Source organism: Scardinius erythrophthalmus (genome assembly GCF_964197995.2).
Source record: "Scardinius erythrophthalmus genome assembly, chromosome: 5".
Classification (NCBI taxonomy): Eukaryota; Metazoa; Chordata; class Actinopteri; order Cypriniformes; family Leuciscidae; genus Scardinius; species Scardinius erythrophthalmus.
Window position 1 is genome coordinate 6,629,043 of NC_138225.1, and position 20,398 is coordinate 6,649,440.

Consider the following 20,398-nt stretch of genomic DNA (forward strand, 5'->3'; position numbering starts at 1 on the left):
CAAAAGTTTTTTCATGGAGATTTTAATTATTTTTAAAAGCTATATCAAAATGAACTGCGACACGGAATTACAACACTTTTATTGATTAAACTTGCTCGAAAAAAAACCCATCATAATCAGCCATGTGTTCCTAGATAAGACTTTATTGCAACGTCAGGATGTCATGGACCAAATAATAATCGCCGAATCGTTTTTTGATTCATTTCTTTGACACGACTGTTCAAAAGAACCGATTCGCAGAAATGAATCGGACTGTCCTTAGTTGCCATGTAAATTTTCGCGGTTCATGAAGAGGACGACGTTGATTGGATGAACCACTTCTTCTACAATAGTCATAACTCGGTGTGTCTGTTGTCGCCCCCTTGGTGTAAAGATTTAACCTGAGCTATGAACATAAATAAAGATTTAATTTAGATATATGATTTGCTATCTTTTTCATTATTTTAGTGTGAAATATTCACCACTTCTTTGCATATTGCATTATAACTGCATATAAATAATCGTTTTCATAAAATTTTTTTTTCTGAATTTCAGTATAATTTAGTTTTCTTACTTTGTAAATCATCATCAGTTTTACAAAAGGGTCATAGTTAATGTTATATTTAATATTACATTGGTGTAAAAATATTTCATTCACTGGTCTGCAACTGGGGACGCCATGCTTTTAACTCATGAAAGAGTTAACAGATTGCAAAACAAGTTGGACAGCATCTCATCTAACAGTCCATTAACTAAAGAAGAAAAAAACAAAAACAGCTCAGTTCTGACCAACAGAAACACAAAGAGACAGTGTATTAATAAAGATTTATTGCAGGCAAACAATGCAGCAAATAATATTTACAGCTATATTAAAATAAACATTCCTTTATCTGGGATCCATGAGATGTTGGTGATCTGTAAATCACAGTGCCGGATGAATCTGTGTAAAGCCCCAAAACTGTACTGAGCTTTTCCTCTGATTTAACACGCTTAACATATGTGGAAAATGTATCCCTGCATTCAAAAAAAAAAAAAACAGACTTTAAAGTTGGGGTTTCTCCTTTCCTCAAACATGTGCATAAATCGAAAGTAGAACGCTAAGAAAAGATTCGAGGAGAATCTGTGAAAGAAAGAACAGTAGTTTTGTTTTCTTAAAACTTTGTTGTCTTACTTTCTGTGCTCTGTAACTTTAAATGGCAATGCCTTGAGGAGTAAAACACAAACCGATGCGTCCCGCCTCATTTCTCCTACATTTACTGAGCAGTTAATCTGCAAACAAACCACACGTACACTTGATGATGCTACTCTTCGGCTCATATTAAAATCTCACTGCAAACTTTTTTTTGGGGGGGGGGGGGGGGGGGGGGGTGTTTGATAAATCAGAACACGCATAAAATAAACCTCACAACCCAAATGCCAAACCAATGGCTACTGACAATTTGATGGCCTGATGGACTTGCAAATTATTCTGCATTTCAACTAAACCAATGCAGCCATAAATCCAGCGACACTGTAGCCAAGAAGTGCATGTTGAGAAATTAAACGAAAAATCAACCAAAATGTTCTTGGTTCCGCCCACTCTGAAACATTCCAGCTGGTCGGGTAATGCGTTAACATGACAATCTCACAGTCTCTCATTTCTTTCTTCTTGCGTCCGACTCCATGCAAAACTTCTCAAACGCCTCCTCGATCTCTGGATCCATTTCATCATCATCATCATCGGAACTGAAACAGAAGGAACAGTGAAAGCTTAGATATTTATTTACATGGCCTTATATTTGTGCGTTCTCGCTTCCTTTCCTCGCGTCTAAGCTCCACCCTCCTGAGGATATAGACAGAGCGCAACGCGTCATAATCTGAAGACCACGCCCACCAAGGGGGAAAACAATCCAACCGTCTCCATTGACTTTGCATTGCGAGAGGCTGCCTCCTTGTCATTTCTTGCTTCTAACAAAAGACAGAATAATGCCTAACAGCTGCTATGTGACAAGGTGTACAGCAAACAAGCTAAGAAACCCAGAAATACGTTTTCATAAGCTGTCGACCCCAACAAACGAGCGTTTGAGGACATAAAAGTGGATACAGGCAGTTGAGACAGAGCGTCACATGTTCTCTCTCCTAGAAACCCAATTTTATATGTATAGTGCATTTTTTAAAACATACAGCAAACATTTTCAAAAAATCTTGAAAAATTACTTTTTAAACCATTTAACTGATAGTATTAATAGTTGGTAAATGGTTAAAGGATAATTCCGGTATTTAGCACTTTGAGTCTCTTTTCTGGTTTGTTTTGGATGAACTAGAGTGGTGGACACAGAAATTTTGACGATGTGCAACTCACCGAGTGGTTAGTGGTGTTCGAAGTTTATACGCGGTTGTGAGGTATCTAAAAAATAGTTCCACTATAGCAAATAACACGGATTGAAATCATACATTGCGCCGATATATTTGTTTTTAATCATCAACGAACACCACTAACCACTCGGTGAGTTGCACAGTTTTGAAAACGGACGTTAATGGTTGTTTTAAGGACATGTTCGTGCATGCCCGTAGACAGCCACTCTGAAGCGGTCAAAGGCGATTCTAAACGAGTCAAAGTCAAGACAGGACCCATCGTCAACATTTCTGTGTCCACCACTCTAGTTCATCCAAAACAAACCAGAAAAGAGACTCAAAGTGCTAAATACCGGAATTATCCTTTAACCAGTTAATTATAAATAAATGTGTGCAGTTGTCTAAATCATCAATATAAGATTGGATGACTGCACTATGAACTAAACATTTTTATTATGTTCATGGATTCCTTCATTGTAAAAGCCTCACTGCAACTGTGTAGTTTAAAACAAAACTGTTAGAGTAGAGTGCTCTCCCTGGACTGCTGACTTCACTAAAATTTGCTCTTTGACTCCATCAAGCATCATTGTGATGAGGACAATTACTGGAGTTTGAGCAGAGGGGATGGTCACACACCAGGGTTATTTTAGTTATAACTAAAACTATAAAAAAAAAACTTTTGTTACTTGAAATAAAATGAAATTTAACTGAAATAAATATATATATATATATATATATATATATATATATATATATATATATATATATATATATATATATATATATATATATATATATATATATATATATATTTATTTATTTATTTATTTATTTATTTATTTATTTATTTATTTATTTTATTTCAGCTAATGGCAAAATTTCTTGTTTTCATTTATTTTAACTTGACTAAAATAAAATAAATATCTAAAAAATAAATAAAAATTATATAGACACTTTTTTTTATGTCATTGATATTAAAATAACACTAGGTCACACTAACTGCTGCTGCTGGTCTCACTATCCCCTCAGCTTTACTATATTGCTAAGTTGTGCAGTAAACGGACGTTATAATGGATATTCTGAACACAAATGTACAAACATCTACTCACGATTCATTTCCATTCTCTTCATATGCATCAGGGAAGTAGTCTTCTCTGTCTAGAATCTCCTGATATTTGTCTGAGTATTCTGTGGTGGGGAAGAAAGAAAGAAAAAAGAGAGAGGACAAATTACACTTTAACTTGCTCATTGTTTCTGCTTAAATTAATACATGATGTTTGCTAACTTGTATTATCTTTGAACTGTACATTTCTGCCATATGGACATTATTTTGACAGTCACCAACAGATTACTCTTAATTGTAACCTAGAAATATGTATTTTTTGTAAAGCTACTTTGAAAATACAAATAAATGTGAATCGAATTGAATGTGAACAAATTAGTAGAATGTCAGTCATATTTTAAACCCAATTTAAAAAGAAAAAAGAAATTATGCATCACTTAGAGAAAATTAAACCTGTATGAGCATTGTGTCATTTGTATTAAAAATCAAAATACATTTCTCATTACCATAATGCAAATTTAAAAAAAAAAAAAACTCAAGTATTTAGGATCATGGCTACCGAAAATTCATCTTTGCCATCACAGGAATAAATTACATTTTAAAATATATTAAAAAAGAAAACAGTTATTATTGATAGTATTTTTGAACTGGTGGTGGCGCTATAGAGTTGGTCCTAGAGACACAAAAATTGCTACATTTACTATTCATGGTCATCAATACAAGTGTGCCAAATTTCATCATTTTCCTATGTACGGTTCATAGGGCTGCCATAGACTTCCACTTACGGAATAATAATAATAAGTAAACTAACAGATATAATAGGGGCTATCCCCTTCGGGCCTTGGCCCCTAAATATATTCAAAAAGAAAAAAGTTATTTTATTTTTGTAGAAATATTTCAGAATTTTTACTGTATTTTTGTATAATGAATGCAGCCTTGGTGAGCATGAGACTTTTTAAAAAATAAAAAAACATAAAATTGTACTGAAAAAAATATATCTTAAATTTTAGTGTAATGAAGTAAAAAAATATATTTAAAAAGACAGTAATTATTATTAATCTTTAAAAAAAAACTACAAAAAAATAAAACATGGTATGATAATGAACATTTGGTAGAAAATTATTTTTAAAACTTACAGAATTTATACAAAAATATGTAAAAACTTAATGCAAGTATTAGTAATGGTCATAAAATAGGCTTTGTTTTTTTGGACTGGAACATGGTTCTGTGATATTCAGATGAAGTCTGTACACGGGTCATACCAGCAGACGACACTCACCAGGATCTGCTGCTGTGAAAGGCGTCCCATCAGCCGTGTAGAAGGTTGGTTCATTCTGAGGAATATGAATATGAGAGAAACACAGTAAGAGAGCCTCCAAAGATACTGTCACAGAGTACTTTAAAATAATAATAATGCTTTTACTAAGCAAGAATGCATTAAACTGATCATGGCTGCAGAAAATTCAGCTTTGCCATCACAGGAATACATTACATTTTAAAATATAATCAAAGAGAAAACAGTTATTTAAAATTGTAATAATATTTCACAATATTATTGTTTTCACTGTATTTTTTATCAAACAAATGCAGCCTTTGGGAGCATAAGAGACTGTCACAGATGACATATTTTACTCCAAAATGATGTGCATCTGAATGAATTTAATTTCTTCAGCATATACACACCATGAAGTAGTTGGGGTCATTGTCAGGTGTAGCATCACTGGACACAGCGGCTGTGAGAACTCGCCCCCAGTTACTGGACTGTAACTCCACCAGTTTCAATAGCATCTGTCTGACATCTCTACAAAAGCACAGATACAATAGACATCTCAATAATGCAACTGAACAGCTCTCATCAATATAAAGGCAATTCACACTGACAGTCATACGCAGCAACAAAGCAACTGGAAGAGGACATTTTTATATCGTCATGAGCAACAACAACAATTGAAAAGTTGTGCTCTTATGCAAGTGTGCAGTCAGTGATCACAAATGGGAGTGCAGACAGTGCTCTGTTCAAAAACCTCAACGCTACACACATTCAGTAGTGACCAAAAGTGATGTCCGGAGGGGATATTTGTTATCATTGACCCTACATCAAAATATTTTGAAGTCCAAAACACTGAAGAACCAACCAGACAAGATTATTTGGCAAAAAAGGAAAACGACAGCTACAGGTTTTTATTTTACCATGTAAAAAAAAGCTCAGAGTAAAAAGCATACACTGACTACAACATTAATTACAGTTATTAATATTTAATTGGTTCTCTCTTGGTTTTGCAAGTCATAATTTCTTTAATTGACAGTCTGGCCAAAAATGATGTCTGCACAATTTGGTTTCATTGCGTTATCATCACAAATATAAAACAATTCACTCCAAACCCAACAAAGCAATATGCTTACAAAATCGTTTAATAAATCTTTAATAATATTTAAATAAAGAGTGAAGATGTCAATTTTCCTAAGCTGGACATCACTTTTGGCCACTTTTCACTCACCGGCTGCATTTGGCGTCCAGCAAGATGTCTTCAATCTTCTTGATGATCTCACTCATGTCTGACTGCCCTCTCTCCTTCCATGTGTCATCCAGAATGGAGCCGCTCAGCTTGTCAGATCAGTACAGTAAAACAATGCAAGTCAGCGCCAATAGCTTAGTACAGCATTATTATCTGAGGATTGATTAAATTAAAGGTATTATTCCATTTCAGTGTTTTAAAGGGATAGTTCACTTTGAAATAAAATTTTGGTATGTTTTGCCTTACCTCAAGGGCATCCAAGATGTAGGTGTCTTTTTTTCCGCAGTAGTTTCAATTTTGATATTTTTAGGTCAAACCGTTCTTGTCTGTCAGTCATATAATGCAGGTCTATGGTCACAGTCTCAAAGAGCATGCACAGAGTCCAAATTAAAACAATTCCCCGTCGTCCAAATTAAACAATTCCCCGTCGTCCAAATTAAACAATTCCCCATCGTAAGTACATATTGATGGCCTAAGACACGAAACGAGCGGTTTGTGTGAGAAAATGAACAGTATTTATATCGTTTATACCTCTTGTAACACAGCCACGTCCAAGTGATCTGAGGGCGCTCGCGCATCCTGGTGTGTGACGTGTACGCAGACTGGTGCATAGATATATACACTAGATGTCGCCTTGTCTACGGCAGTTCATTGGAACGAATGTCTTTAAGGTGACATCTAGTGTATATATCTATGCACCAGTCTGCGCACACGTCACACAGCAGGAAGCGAGCGCCCTCAGATCACTCGGACGTGGCTGTGTTATAGGTATAAACAATATAAACACTGTTCGTTTTCTCACACAAACCGCTCGTTTCGTGTCTTAGGCCATCAATGTGTACTTGCGTTGGGGAATTGTTTAATTTGAACGATGGGGAATTGTTTTAATTTGGACTCTGTGCATGCTCTTTGAGACAGTGACCATAGACCTGCATTATATGACTGACAGACAAGAACGGTTTGACCTAAAAATATCAAAATTGAAACTACTGCGGAAAAAAAGACACCTACATCTTGGATGCCCTTGAGGTAAGCTAAAACATACCAAAATTTTATTTCAAAGTGAACTATCCCTTTAAGTTGTCTTTGTTTACGTCAGGATTACTGTCACAAATGATCTTAAGCTGAGTCCTGAGATCACTTGATAACTCCTGCAGAGTATTGGCTCTACTTAGTCTTACATTTGCACTGTATAAGAACAGGAATATTTCACACCTTGAGTAATTTGACAGCACAAATTAGATTTGGGTCATCTGGGTGAGAGAATAATGTGTTCAAAAGATCCTTTAGCGCTCCCAGTAAGACATTAGCTCGTCCTGGTGTGCCTTTACCACTTTTCACCTGAAAGACATTAAAAGAATTGAAATTTAAAATTGTAGCTGTTCATATTTGAATAACCAGCTACAAATATGAAAGACATTGAAAAAGACTTGACATTTGAATTCAAGCAGATATATATGGCAGGTTTTATATGCTAGGTTATGCAAAGGAATAGACAAAGGGTTTTAATTGGTTTAGGCTTTAGCATTACATAATTTGCTCAGACATAGCAGATCAAGCTCTGCCCTGGGGTTTACTTAGTAAGGATGAACGGCTGAATGTACCAGGGTTAGTTAAATTAACTAAACTACATATTTTTTTTTTTTACGGTTAACTGAATTAAAACTGAAAAAATAAATAAAAATGAAAACATAAATATGAGATGAAAAAATATAACTAACTGAAAATGAGAAATAAGTTTAACTGAAATAAGTTTAAGTACAAAAATTACTAACTGGAAATAAATAAAAACAAATTTAAACTAAATAGTAATATTTAAAAATAAAATAAATAAATAAATAAATAAACTGTCCATAATCTATATTTAATTATTTTGCAGATGCTTCTATCCAAAGAGACTTACAAATGAGGAGAGTTTATTAGACAGATATATAAAAACGGACAATTCTGACTCATCATTATATAGTAAATATAGTAGTAGTACAGATTTTAATGCCATGTCTTCATGGCAAAAACTGAATTACAAAATAATACAAGAGTTGCATAAATACAATTAAAATTAAAAACAAACAAAAAGAAAAATACAGTAGCTAACTTTTTCAGGGATATCTTACTGTCCTTTAGTGTTGTCACGATACTGGAATTTCTAACTTCGATACGATACCTTAAAGTAACGATATTCGATACCACGGAGAAAAATAACGCTGCATATACTCATATAGATATTTTTATTATTATTTCTTTTTTTGTCTTTCTATTCAAAGTCTAGGCAATCAAAAATTTCCTCATGTTGAGATCACTTTATATGATGAAGCTTTTAAGCTTTTTCATATATAAACGTTGATCAATTACCATTACAATTATCTCACAAATATTTTCTAACTCAATGTATTTGTTTTTGCAATGGGGTAATTTTGTTGCAATAGCTTCACAAAGCACAAGGAAGCTTGATTTCAAATGGTAAATTGAATTTAAAAAAGTAATAAAATAAGAACAAATAAACATTACTAACCATATCACAAATAAAAACAGTAGATTAAAGATACAAATGAAATAGACTGCTTTATTTATTTCAGGTAGGTCCAACAGTAGTATTCAGGTAAGAAACTAAATAAAGAAACAAAATAATCAAATTTAAAATAACACTGGATAAACTTTATTGTAAAAATACAGAATAATCAATTCAAGTTACACGAGTTAATCAGTCAAGAGCAGTAAGTGATTTTCTCTTTGTCTTTTGTAGTTTGATTAACGTTTATTAGGCTGCTGTCCCTTTAAGACCTGACGCACGCACGGATCCAAAATACTGTTACGCATTCTTCCTGAACTGTTTATGATAATACTCACCAAGATGGGCATAGTGACATTATTTTTGAGTGTATCTGACCATTAATAAGCTGCGAAAAAGAACTAATTTTGGCACTTGTATGTCAGAGGCAGCTTTATTATGCATGTACCGTGCCGAAATTCAGACCTGGTCACTCCAACACTATTTAACTGGAGTGAATGAGATGACTGAATGAGAGGAGGCGGGTGCGTGTCACTCGCTGTCGGAGAGAAGAGCAAAAAAGCGACACTGAAAAAAGGAGTATTGAAACCGTTTCTGATATTAAACCGTTTGTATATCGAGACATACTGAAATATCGATATTTCTGACAACATTACTGTCCTTAAAGGCACAATATGTAACTTTTTTTCTTTTTAAAATAGCAAAAATCACGGTAACACTTTATTTTGATAGTCCGTTTGTTGAGACTTTACTAGTTATTAGTAGCCATTCAGTAGCTTGTCAACAGTGCATCAGTTGACATTCAACAACACTGTTTCAACTGACAAGTAACATACGTTCAACTGACTGCCTATAGACTATAAGGTACAATTCAAGTGTTAATCTACAGATTTTACAAAAAAGTGCCTGTTGACTGTCAATATTATTTTGCAACAGGTTATTAACCAATTGTCGACTAACTTTCAATTGTCAACCAACTTTCTGTAGATTGAGTATCAACAACTCAAGATCATTCTGTCAGTTAAATGTCAACAGTCATGTCAGCATATGAAGTATATGATACTGTATATCCTACTCAAGGGGTCTGATGTGCATCAAATTAATGATTATTTTAGCTGATTTAAAACTGTTTTTAAAAAATCGTTAACCATTTGTAGATAATCTGTTGATAGTCAACTAAAGATTAGATCTGTTGCTTGTCAACAAATAAATTGTTTATGATCAGCAGACTATTAATAGACATTATCCACTAAGTGTTAGTAGATACATTTTAGGACTATCTAATTAAAGTGAAAGACAGTTTATATCAGTATAAAGTCTATAACCTATCAACAGATTGTAAACATACTTGTTTTGTACGTTTGGATAGATGCTGAAACGTATGATACAGACATGTCTGCAACGTAGAATTATTACGAATTCACAACTACAAAACGTCTACGAATCATAAAGATATCTGTATCATTTCCCTTATAGCCTACTGTTTTATAGATAAATGTAAGTTCCCTTAACCCTACTCCCAAACCTAAATATAAATTACTCATTTTATACAGAATATAAAAAGAATAAAACACTTTATGGACAGAGATGTGTAGGGAAATGCCAGTTTTATTTATAGCATTAAAATATATTTTGAGCCACTAACATTAATCCTACTCCTGCCCCTAAACCTACCCATAACCATTTCTTAAAACTATGCAGGCTAAAATTATGAAGAAAAACATCAGATGTCATAATAATTTATTGCGAAAATGTAAATCGGTACCAAAAGTCGCTCAAATGACGATGTGTGTTGCAGTCCTCTCTGGCAGTATATAATAATTTTGTATAAGAGACAGAGCAGAATTTAAGTTATTAGTCCATGAAAATGTTAACCCAGCTTCCCTCTGCGTGAAGACGGCGCGCGCGCACACGCTTCTGCATTTCAATGTTGTTTCAACTGAAATACGGCACGCTGCAATCTGTGACGAACCAGGCGAGAGCCAATGAGCGTTTGATATCACTGCCGTAAAACATGTCGTAACGCTTCTTGAGGGCGCAATTTTTAAATTTAAATTCATCACGAGCGCGGGATTTGACATACGGTCGCTGCTGAGAATGGAGATGGAGATCGCTGGATGTGGATGAAGGGCTGAATTTGGATCTGTTTCTTGCTTGCGTATGGATTATAAAGATTTGGATTACATCTAACGTTATGTTAGCTAATAAAAATGATGTATTTTGTTAATTTATATTGTGTTTTGGTGTATTATGGTTCTATAGGAGAAAACGCCTTTTGTGTCTCACCGTAACGTTAAATAAACTAGATGTTACAAAACGATTAAAGAATAGGGCTGTAACGATACACCAAACCCACGATTCGGTTCGTATCACGATTTTTGACCCACGATTCGGTTCGTATCACGATTTTTTTTTTTTGGGGGGGGGGGGGGAATGATTTTTATTAAAACAATATTTTTTATTAAATAACATTTGTAAAACCTTTATAAACTGAACACCAAAGAACAAGATTAACTATGCAAATTATTAACAATATAAATAGCCATATATAAAATAAATAAATAGCCAAAGCTATAACACTTCTGTTTTCTTTGTAACAAAATACTGTTGAAAAGCAAACAGAACTAAACTCCATTGTGGTGATGAGCATGTTGAAAATTCTCCTTCAATCAAGTTCTCTTACATTTACAAAGTAGGCTAAATTAAATGGCTACTGTTTCACACTGAGGTAACTGAGGCTTACTGCCTGTGCTGCAAACCACCAATCAAACCTTACAAATTGAGGTAAATTGTGTTTTTTCTTGCTTTTCCCCAGTCATAAAGTGAAAAAGGTAGTATTTAATTAAATACATTTATAGTGAGATTACTACATTTTATTTAATTAATCGCATTTATTGTCAATCTGTGTTCATTTTGACCACGAACCATGCGCTGTCACTTTAATTCAGCGCGTGCAGCACAAAAGAAATACTCGTTGCGGAAACGATCGCTGCACTGCTGTATACGCACGGCAACTGGAACGGATCGACGGACGGCAACCGCGTGCAGTCTGAAAGCTCTGACCGGTTAACATGGGTAGGCTACGGAAAAAATATGCACCGTATACGCACTGCAAACGGAGTATGTGTGAAACGGCCGTTACTCTGAGAGTTGGAAGGGGTGTGTCGCGATTTTGCCTTCTCACACCGCGAAACAGGATCGTGGATCCGAGTGTCGCGATTTCGATTTCATATCGCGTATCGTTACAGCCCTATTAAAGAAGGTATTGTTAAGGGTTTAAACTATAGTCCTGTCTGTTAATCCTCCGAAGCGAGAGAGTTTGTAGCAGGAACAGAGATTATTTCTTAAATGAGTAACTGTTAGGCCTAAACTGCATTTAATAAATGCGATTTTCTGTAAAACTTACTGTTATGAAAGGCTAAATGTATTAATTAATAATTATTGTTATTTGTTGTTTATAACTTTTGATCTTGGCCTTGGGCATTTGAAATGATGTAGACTATTGAGAGTTTTCTCATTTGGAATGCTCAATATAATTTTTTTCACATAATCAGATGGTTCAGATGTGATCGTGATATCCTAGTAAATAATGGGTTGTATTATTTTTTTATTTAATAAAAGTGATATTAATATTTTTTTCTCTGATGTGCTGGCCATAGTGTTTGTTCTACTTCAGTCAGGTTAGGTATGCAATCTGTTGATATAGACTTTATACTGATATAAACTGTCTTTCACTTTAATTAGATAGTCCTAAAAGATATCTACTAACACTTAGTGGATAATGTCTATTAATAGTCAACTGATCATAAACAATATAGCCTATTAATCTGTTGATAGGTTATAGACTTTCTACTGATATAAACTGTCTTTCACTTTAATTAGATAGTCCTAAAATGTATCTACTAACACTTAGTGGATAATGTCTATTAATAGTCTACTGATCATAAACAATTCATTTGTTGACAAGCAACAGATCTAATCTTTAGTTGACTATCAACAGATTATCTACGAATGGTTAACGATTTTTTAAAAACAGCTTTAAATCAGCTAATATAATCATTAATTTGATGCACATCAGACCCCTTGAGTAGGATATACAGTATCATATACTTCATATGCTGACATGACTGTTGACATTTAACTGACAGAATGATCTTGAGTTGTTGGTACTCAATCTACAGAAAGTTAGTTGACAATTGAAAGTTAGTCGACAATTGGTTAATAACCTGTTGCAAAATAATATTGACAGTCAACAGGCACTTTTTCGTAAAATCTGTAGATTAACTCTTGAATTGTACCTTATAGTCTATAGGCAGTCAGTTGAACGTATGTTACTTGTCAGTTGAAACAGTTTTGTTGAATGTCAACTGATGCACTGTTGACAAGCTACTGAATGGCTACTAATAACTAGTAAAGTCTCAACAAACGGACTATCAAAATAAAGTGTTACCAAAATCACTATATCTATGTTATATATTTTTTTTTTGTGTACTTACATTATCCCGACTGTTTCCAACAACTTTCAAACCAGGAGAAATTTGTAATTTAATTTGAGAAACGTCCCGTTTCTTTATTTCCGTTTTGTCGCCGTCAATGGCGTCATATCCGCGTTGTCCCTGGTTTCCGCTCGTGCTGCCATGGCAACCAGAGCTATGAACCAGAGCCCTCTGATAGTAACCAAAGCGATTGACGCAGACAACTTTGTAGTTCGCAATGTCTATTTGCACGCTGTTGTTGTTTCGTTCAAACATTATGGACCATGGCAAGCAGACTTTGGATAAAAAAGGAGAACTAAAACGAGAATCAATATCAGCGCGGTGTTTTCGAGATGCCTAGAGCGTATATAAACGAGAGCTCCTCGTCCGAGACTTCGACCGCTCCTACATGTACTTTATTAAACAGGTGAGCACATTTACATAAAACTAATCAATGTTTTATAAATGTCAGAATATGATCTGTATGTTATTCTAATGTTGATCTAGTTTACTGCTAGTCTCATACAGACAAACACATACATTTCAACACATTTAAATGCAGTTTAGTGTGATAGTGTAATGTTAGACCAAGTGAAACAGCGCTGCGTTACCTCAAAGTTTAATTTGTCTAATAAACTGACCTGTGAGTAGTAATTCTGCGTGTAGTTCGGTAGAATGAAATGTCCATATTTCATTCTAATATGGGACTCGCGTCGCGTGTGGAGCTGATAGCTGTCATAGCAATCCCGAACTGCTTTATATCACAGTCATGATAAAAGCATCGATGTATTCAGTCATCCATAAATATTATTAGATCGGTCTGCTTGACGTTGACGACAAGATCCATAATTCTTAGCAAATGTTGCGTCATCAATCTACGCCTTTGTTTTTGTAAATAGGTTAGCGACCCCTAGAGGCGAAAAATGCCATACTGTCCGTTTAAAGAGAGCTTACTACATTGAAATGTTGTCTACTTGCATTAAAAGTGGGACAGTCCAATAAAACATGTTTGATGGAAAGGAGTGGTCTCTATTAGAACATGCATAAAATTGGGTCTTCGTCTTTAAGCAGAAATCCATGAGTCAATGACCTATATGACGTCTAGTGAACTATATAGTAAATTATTATTGATTTCTATGGACTCTTTTCACATTTCTTGGGTTCTCAGAAGTGAAATTCGTCATAGCTGGGTAAACTTCTATAGAGGTGAATGGGAGACAACTGCAGATATATAATTTTTTTGTGTTTCCATTTGCTCCAACAGCAAGAGAAAAAAATCCATGATAGAGTTTCCATGGCTTTCCAAAAGAGGAAAATTGATTATGTTGGTCAGAGAGAAAGATTTCAAATTTGCCGTCATTCCCTCAGGCATTGTATTAGAAACATGGACAAAGCCAACCATTGGTTTAAATTGGTTTAAAACTGGTTTATTTAAAAATTTAAACCGCTTTAACGTCTGGGTTTGTCCATATTTGACCCAAATTGGGTTGAATCAACCCAGCACTTTTAAGTGTGTACTGACAAGGTAATATAACACAATATATAGCGTTCTAAATGTACATTACATTTTTTTTTTACCTTTCATCACAGTCTTTAAAAAGGGTCCATTGGTTATTAGACTGTATTCCAGATAGCTGTGTAATAACCATATTTTGTGGTAAGAAAAGAAAAGCATTGGTTGTGAACTGACCTCCAGGTTCAGGTAAAGCTCCCCCAGAAACAGCACATATGAGTGAAACTTTTTCTGGGTCTCTGGATCTCCTCTCATGGACTGCTCCCTCAGCTCATACTCAGTTCGACACCTACACAAGCACCACAGAATGGCGTTTAAGGATTTAAGGGTTTAAGGAAGGAAATGAAACTTACAAAAATGAGAGTAAACAAAACTGAAAGTAAAGGCTATTAAGAAAAGGGGAGAAATCAGTGACTTTAAGAACAAAAAGTCAAGCCACTTTTGTGAAACACACCCAGAAAACTATGACTTGTATGTCAGGTGTAAGATTATGACTGATAGATTATTAGATTATTTTTTTATTCAAAATTAATAATATTTTAAATGAGTCAATAAATTATCCATTTTTTTCAAAAATGTGTTTTTGTCTTACAAATTATTATGTGCATCTGTTTTAAACAAACGCCAAACAGAGGAGAATCTGCTGGCAAAAGGAGAACGAGACAGAGCTCGTAATAAAACAAGAATCAACATTGGCTTGGCTTTTCAGAGACGGGAGAACTGGCGAATTTGAAACGTTGTAAAAGTGACGCAGAGATGATGGCGTTTTTATTACTCAACAGGAGAGTAAGGTGTTTCATTGAACAGATAAATTACCATATATAGCTCTCTAACAGAGTTCACTGTAAAGCATTATCTATTGTGAAATACTTCATTATGGTTGTTGTAACGCTGTGCTGGAATTTATTTTCAAGGAAGTAACGTGTCTATTAACGGGTAAAGATACAGTAACGTCTTTAGCTAGTTGTTGATCCTTTCCATCTAAACTGGTTTTGTTAAGTCTGGTAGTGAATGTTTTATGAGCAGTATGATAACCATATTCATCCACACAAGCACAACCAAAACAATGTTCTTCTGCAAAATGCATGAAGTTTTGTTTTTTAACCGCTAGAGGGCAAAAAGCTACATAGTTTTACCGTTTAAGGAGGCCTTTTTTTTAATGGTTTACCTCTTCAGCAGGAGCTGGCGGAAGTTACCGCTGGGTGGCGTGAGGCGGATGTGAAGAGACAGATGGTTACAGAGCCGCGCACCAGTGTAGGCGAAGTTAGGGAGAGACGTGGACTGTGGAAAGCAAATACAGCACTGTTGCATGATTTGAGATTTACCAATTACAAAATTTAATAAATGATTATCCATAATATAAAAATACCAAAGGTGTTACAGAGGCCATCTCAGGTTACATGCATGCTTTTTCAACAGAACACACAATGAACATGCAAAACTAAATAAAACAAAAACACAATTTAGAGTAAAATTCATGCAGCTTTTTGTCATAATTTTAATTTCATATTATTCCCATTTGTGTCCACTTGAAAAATGCACGTGTGTGTGTATATATATATATATATATCTCCGGTCAAAAGTTAGGAAACATTACTATTCTATAAGAAGTCTCTTATGCTCATCAAGCCTTGCTTATCAAAAAAATACATAAAAACTATGATATTGTGAAATAATATTACAATTTAAAATAATGGTTTTCTATTTTAATATACTTAAAAATATAATTTATTTCTGTGATGCAACGCTGAATTTTCAGCATCATTACTCCAGTCTTCAGTGTCACATGATCCTTCAGAAATCATTATAAATGCTCATTTGATACAGTAATGTATCTTGTTACAAAATATATTATTGAAAATGCATTTGGAAAATATAACTTAGTATGGCACCAAAGTCAAAAAGGTCGCTATGAAGTCAACCCTAATTTTGATAGTTCACTCAAATTTGAAAATTCTCTCATAATTATGGAACAACATGAGGGTGAGTAAATAATACAGAAAAATTTATTTTCAGGTGAACTATTCCTTTAAGATGTGCACTTAGGCAGGATACCACACAGATCCATTCTGAGAAACTCATCACAAGCACACCTGTACGTAGATGAGCTCTACGAGCTCCTGCAGTATCTCCTCTGTAGTGACCCAGCTGTTCAGCGTGTCTGTGATGTACTCAATTTCTGACTCAAAGGACCCTGGAGACGAGTTCAGATGGCTTACAAAATCCTGAACTAATTCAGCCAGTGAGGCCTCAGCGAAGTATTCTTCAGACTCTTCCGAATACACATCACCCTATAGAGAGAGAATATTAGACCAACATTCGGGTAAATATATATATATATATTTTTTTTAAAGGGCCACATAGACTCACCTGGCATAATGCATAACATCCTGGGACAAACTCAGGTGCGGCAGCAGACAGTGTGGAGTTCTTCACCAGTGCATCTGCAGCACTGCTGCTATTGTGTCCTGAATTAGGAAGTACAGGGGATCTGCTATCTGGAAGATGAAGCAATGAAGACCTTAATTAATCCATTTAACATTTTTAGTCACAACATAATTCCCATCTGTGTTATTTCATGGTTTTGATGACTATTCTAAAACTTGGGAAACAATAATAATAAAGACTTGTAGTGTAGATGCAAAACCAACTCCATCAAGATGACTTCTCCACTCAGGTCACATGACAGATTTGGCCAGATTAACCATCTCGCCCACTAACTGCTGGTGACCGTTTAACCAGCTTTATTCTGAAGACTGCAATAACCTATCTATCTGTCTGTCCATCTGTCCATCTGTCTATCTATCTATTAGAGATGCACCGATTGATCGGCTGGTGACCGGAATTGGCCGATTTTCACGTGATCGGCCATAACCGGCGACCGGCCGGTCAGTCTGACAAATGCCGATTTTATGCCGGTCAAATGCACTCGGGCGCCGCATAATTAACATCGCGCAACATCAGCATCACACGTGCACACGGAGCAGAGCACATGTAGAAAACCTCGTGAATTACGTCCGTTCAGACCGCAAGCGCGAATTTTTTTTTCGGCGTGCATGTTAATCAATGAGTGCATTCACAACGGAAGCAGGAGCAGCGCGTGAGCGTCAAGCAGGAGCGTCGCGAGCAGTGAAGCGCGTGTTTCGGCGCCGAGTCTATCTGCTGCACTGCTCACGCTCAATTAAAGGGAAAGCACACTTTTGATGGAAAATAGCCTAAATAGGGTTTTACAAAAAAAGTGCCCAAAATGCACAGAATTTGCGTGTTTTAACAAGTACTGGAGTAGGCTATGTCAGAAAAGAAAACAAAGACTAATATTTATAGAAAATGTACCCATTTAAAATTGTTTTATTATTCAGTTTGTACAAGTGATTGCAATAGGCCTGTGTGTGTGTGCTTTGAGAAATATCTTTATACTGCAAGGCTATATTTATTTTATTTTGTATTTATATATTATTTTATTGCCATTCCCTGTTTTCATACAGACGTTTCGTTTGCTAAATACATATATAGGCTATATAAAATTATTGGATATTGAATGTGAAAAGGAAATGGTTTTTCCACAACACTGCACTTTAGATGTGTGTGAACTATGCAAATTGTAAAATGTTCTATTACAGAAATTATATAAAATAAATATTTGTGTGTGCTGTAAAGTGGTTAGAAAAAATGAAATCGGAATCGGCCAAAATCGGTATCGGCAGGTCAAACTTAATGAAAAATCGGAAATCGGAATCGGCCCAGAAAATTGTAATCGGTGCATCTCTACTATCTATCTATCTATCTATCTTTCTATCCATGCATCCATCTGTCTATCTACCTCTGCATCCATCCATCCATCCATCCATCATCCATCTATCCATTTATCTATCCGTCCATCTGTCTATCTTTCTATCCATCTGTCTGTCTATCTTATCTATCCATACATCATCTGTCTATGTGTGCTGTCTATCTATATATGCATCCATCCATCCATCATCTATCTATCCATATATCTATCTGTCTATCTTTCTATCCATCTATCTATCTATGCACCCATCTGTCTATCTATCCATGCATGCATCCATCCATCCGTCTGTCTTTCCATCTACCTATCTCCATCTGTCCATGTGTCTCTTTCTATCCATGTCTATCTACCCATTCATCTATCCAACTATATTTATCTACCATCTAAATATATACATTCGTCTATATCTATCCATTCATCTATCAATCTATATCTATCCATCTATCTATCTACCATCTATATATATGCACCTATCCACCTATCTATTCATTCATTTATGCATCAACTTCTATCCATTGAATTTATCTAACAATGCATCCATCTACCTATATATCCATCCATCTATCCATGTATGAATCTATCTGATTGTCTGTCTGTCTATATATCTATAGGCAACTCTACTGAAATTGTAAAAATAAGCTTTACATTGTCAAAACATTAGTAACCTCAGACATTTAAACAAACATGGACAAGCATATTCAGGCATCTCTACTGGCATTGTAATAAAAAAGAAGCTTTGCACTTACAAAGCATTAGTCTATAAATCTATATTCTAAGCATACATACAAACACATTTACACCCATATAAATATAAATACATATATCAGTCTTTTTACAAGTCAAATCATGATAATACACATCTAAACAGTGATTAGCATTTACTGCCGTCGACTCAAGTCACTCCACAGGCTAATTAAGCCACATGTTCTGCTTTGTTTAACCGAGCCTGACTCAAATAGAGGACTAAACAAAAAAGACAAAGAAATGTGCGAATGTATTCCCCTCAAAAGCCTCTGACACAGTTAGCTACTTCACAGAGGTGGTTATTAGCGGACTAGCATGTCAGCTAGCAGTGAACTTTACTTCACCTGAGTTGCCGTCCGACACCGGAGGAGTCGTTCGCGGTTGTCTGAGCGGCTCTCCCGGGTTAAACAGCGAATTTCTAGCATCTCCAGCCTCGGATGAGGAGGAGGAGGATGGTGTGCTGTTGTTGTTGTTGTACATGATCTTCTTCTCGCTGATCTTCTCTGTCCCCGTCTGGCGTCAGACACGAATAGACACACGGATCAGATCTCAGGAGGCCGCTGAACACTACAGACACAGACAGCTTCAATCTACAGTCTGCTTCTCACTTTCATGTTTACTATTTCTGTTTCTGGCATCTGGCCCTAGTCTAGTCTATAAAGAACTAATCACTTCCTCAGTCATTCTCCAGAAATACCTGCTCATCAGAGGAGCACTGCCATCTATTGGAAATGAAAAAATCACACTATTGTTGCAGTAAATCATGGCTTTTCAAATAGATGTAGGACATTTTAAGCTTTAAGCATGATTACTACACTTTCCGACGAAAATACCACAATATTATTTATTATTTATAACAATTATTGTTGTTGTTATATATTTTCCATAAACATAAGACATAAGTCCTACATTTAAAAAAAAGAAAGCATTTTTCTTTAACAACAAATGAACAAACAAAAAAGTCGCTCAACCATTTTATACGAGGCTTATAATCACTTTACAGCTTGATAACAAAATGTGGGACATGCCTACAATTTAAAAAAGATTATAAAACTTTACATTAAACACAATGAGCAACTCATCCACTCAGCTAGTTTGGCATCAATATTTTGTAGCAGTGTTATTTTAGTATTATTTATATACTATTATAATATTTATTAATTCGGGTTTTTTTTCTATTTAGCTTTATTTTTATTTCAGTGTTGGTTTTAATAATTATTTAAGGTTATATCAGTTAGTTTACAAGGCAACATTTATCATTTTCTTTTTTTTTTCTTTTTTACATTTTAATGAGTTTTTCATCTAAAATTTCTATTTTATTTCAGATTCATTTTAGTTACTGAATTTTTTAATACTTTTAGTTAAGCATAATTTTTTACTGATATATATTTCTCATAAATGTAAAAAATGAGATTACTGGTATCTGATGCATGGCAAATTGATTCAGCACTACAATGCGTTGTCAAAAATGTATCAAA

The 20,398-nt window shown here is 34.9% G+C and overlaps 1 protein-coding gene across 1 annotated transcript; it reads right to left on the reverse strand.

Annotated features, from left to right (window-relative positions):
- Positions 1 to 792: 792 nt before the first annotated feature.
- On the reverse strand, positions 793 to 19,664 carry paip1 (poly(A) binding protein interacting protein 1). The gene is made up of 11 exons (XM_081365132.1): positions 19,265 to 19,664; positions 16,760 to 16,887; positions 16,483 to 16,680; positions 15,558 to 15,670; positions 14,567 to 14,678; positions 7,108 to 7,233; positions 5,875 to 5,981; positions 5,060 to 5,177; positions 4,656 to 4,710; positions 3,423 to 3,501; positions 793 to 1,704 (listed from the first exon to the last, which is right to left on the reverse strand). Exons 1-11 carry the CDS (start codon positions 19,398 to 19,400, stop codon positions 1,614 to 1,616), a joined length of 1,263 nt encoding a protein of 420 aa, XP_081221258.1. The 5' UTR covers positions 19,401 to 19,664; the 3' UTR covers positions 793 to 1,613.
- Between the last annotated feature and the right edge of the window lie 734 nt (positions 19,665 to 20,398).

Bases quoted from the DNA above. Each gene is read 5' to 3' on its own strand.
- paip1 (XM_081365132.1), bottom strand. From the start codon at position 19,400: ATGTACAACAACAACAACAGCACACCATCCTCCTCCTCCTCATCCGAG. The intron at 16,888-19,264 runs GTGAAGTAAAGT...TTCATCTTCCAG, and splicing joins GGTGTCGGACGGCAACTCAG to ATAGCAGATCCCCTGTACTT. The intron at 5,982-7,107 runs GTGTGAAATATT...TGATCTGACAAG, and splicing joins GTGCTGTCAAATTACTCAAG to CTGAGCGGCTCCATTCTGGA.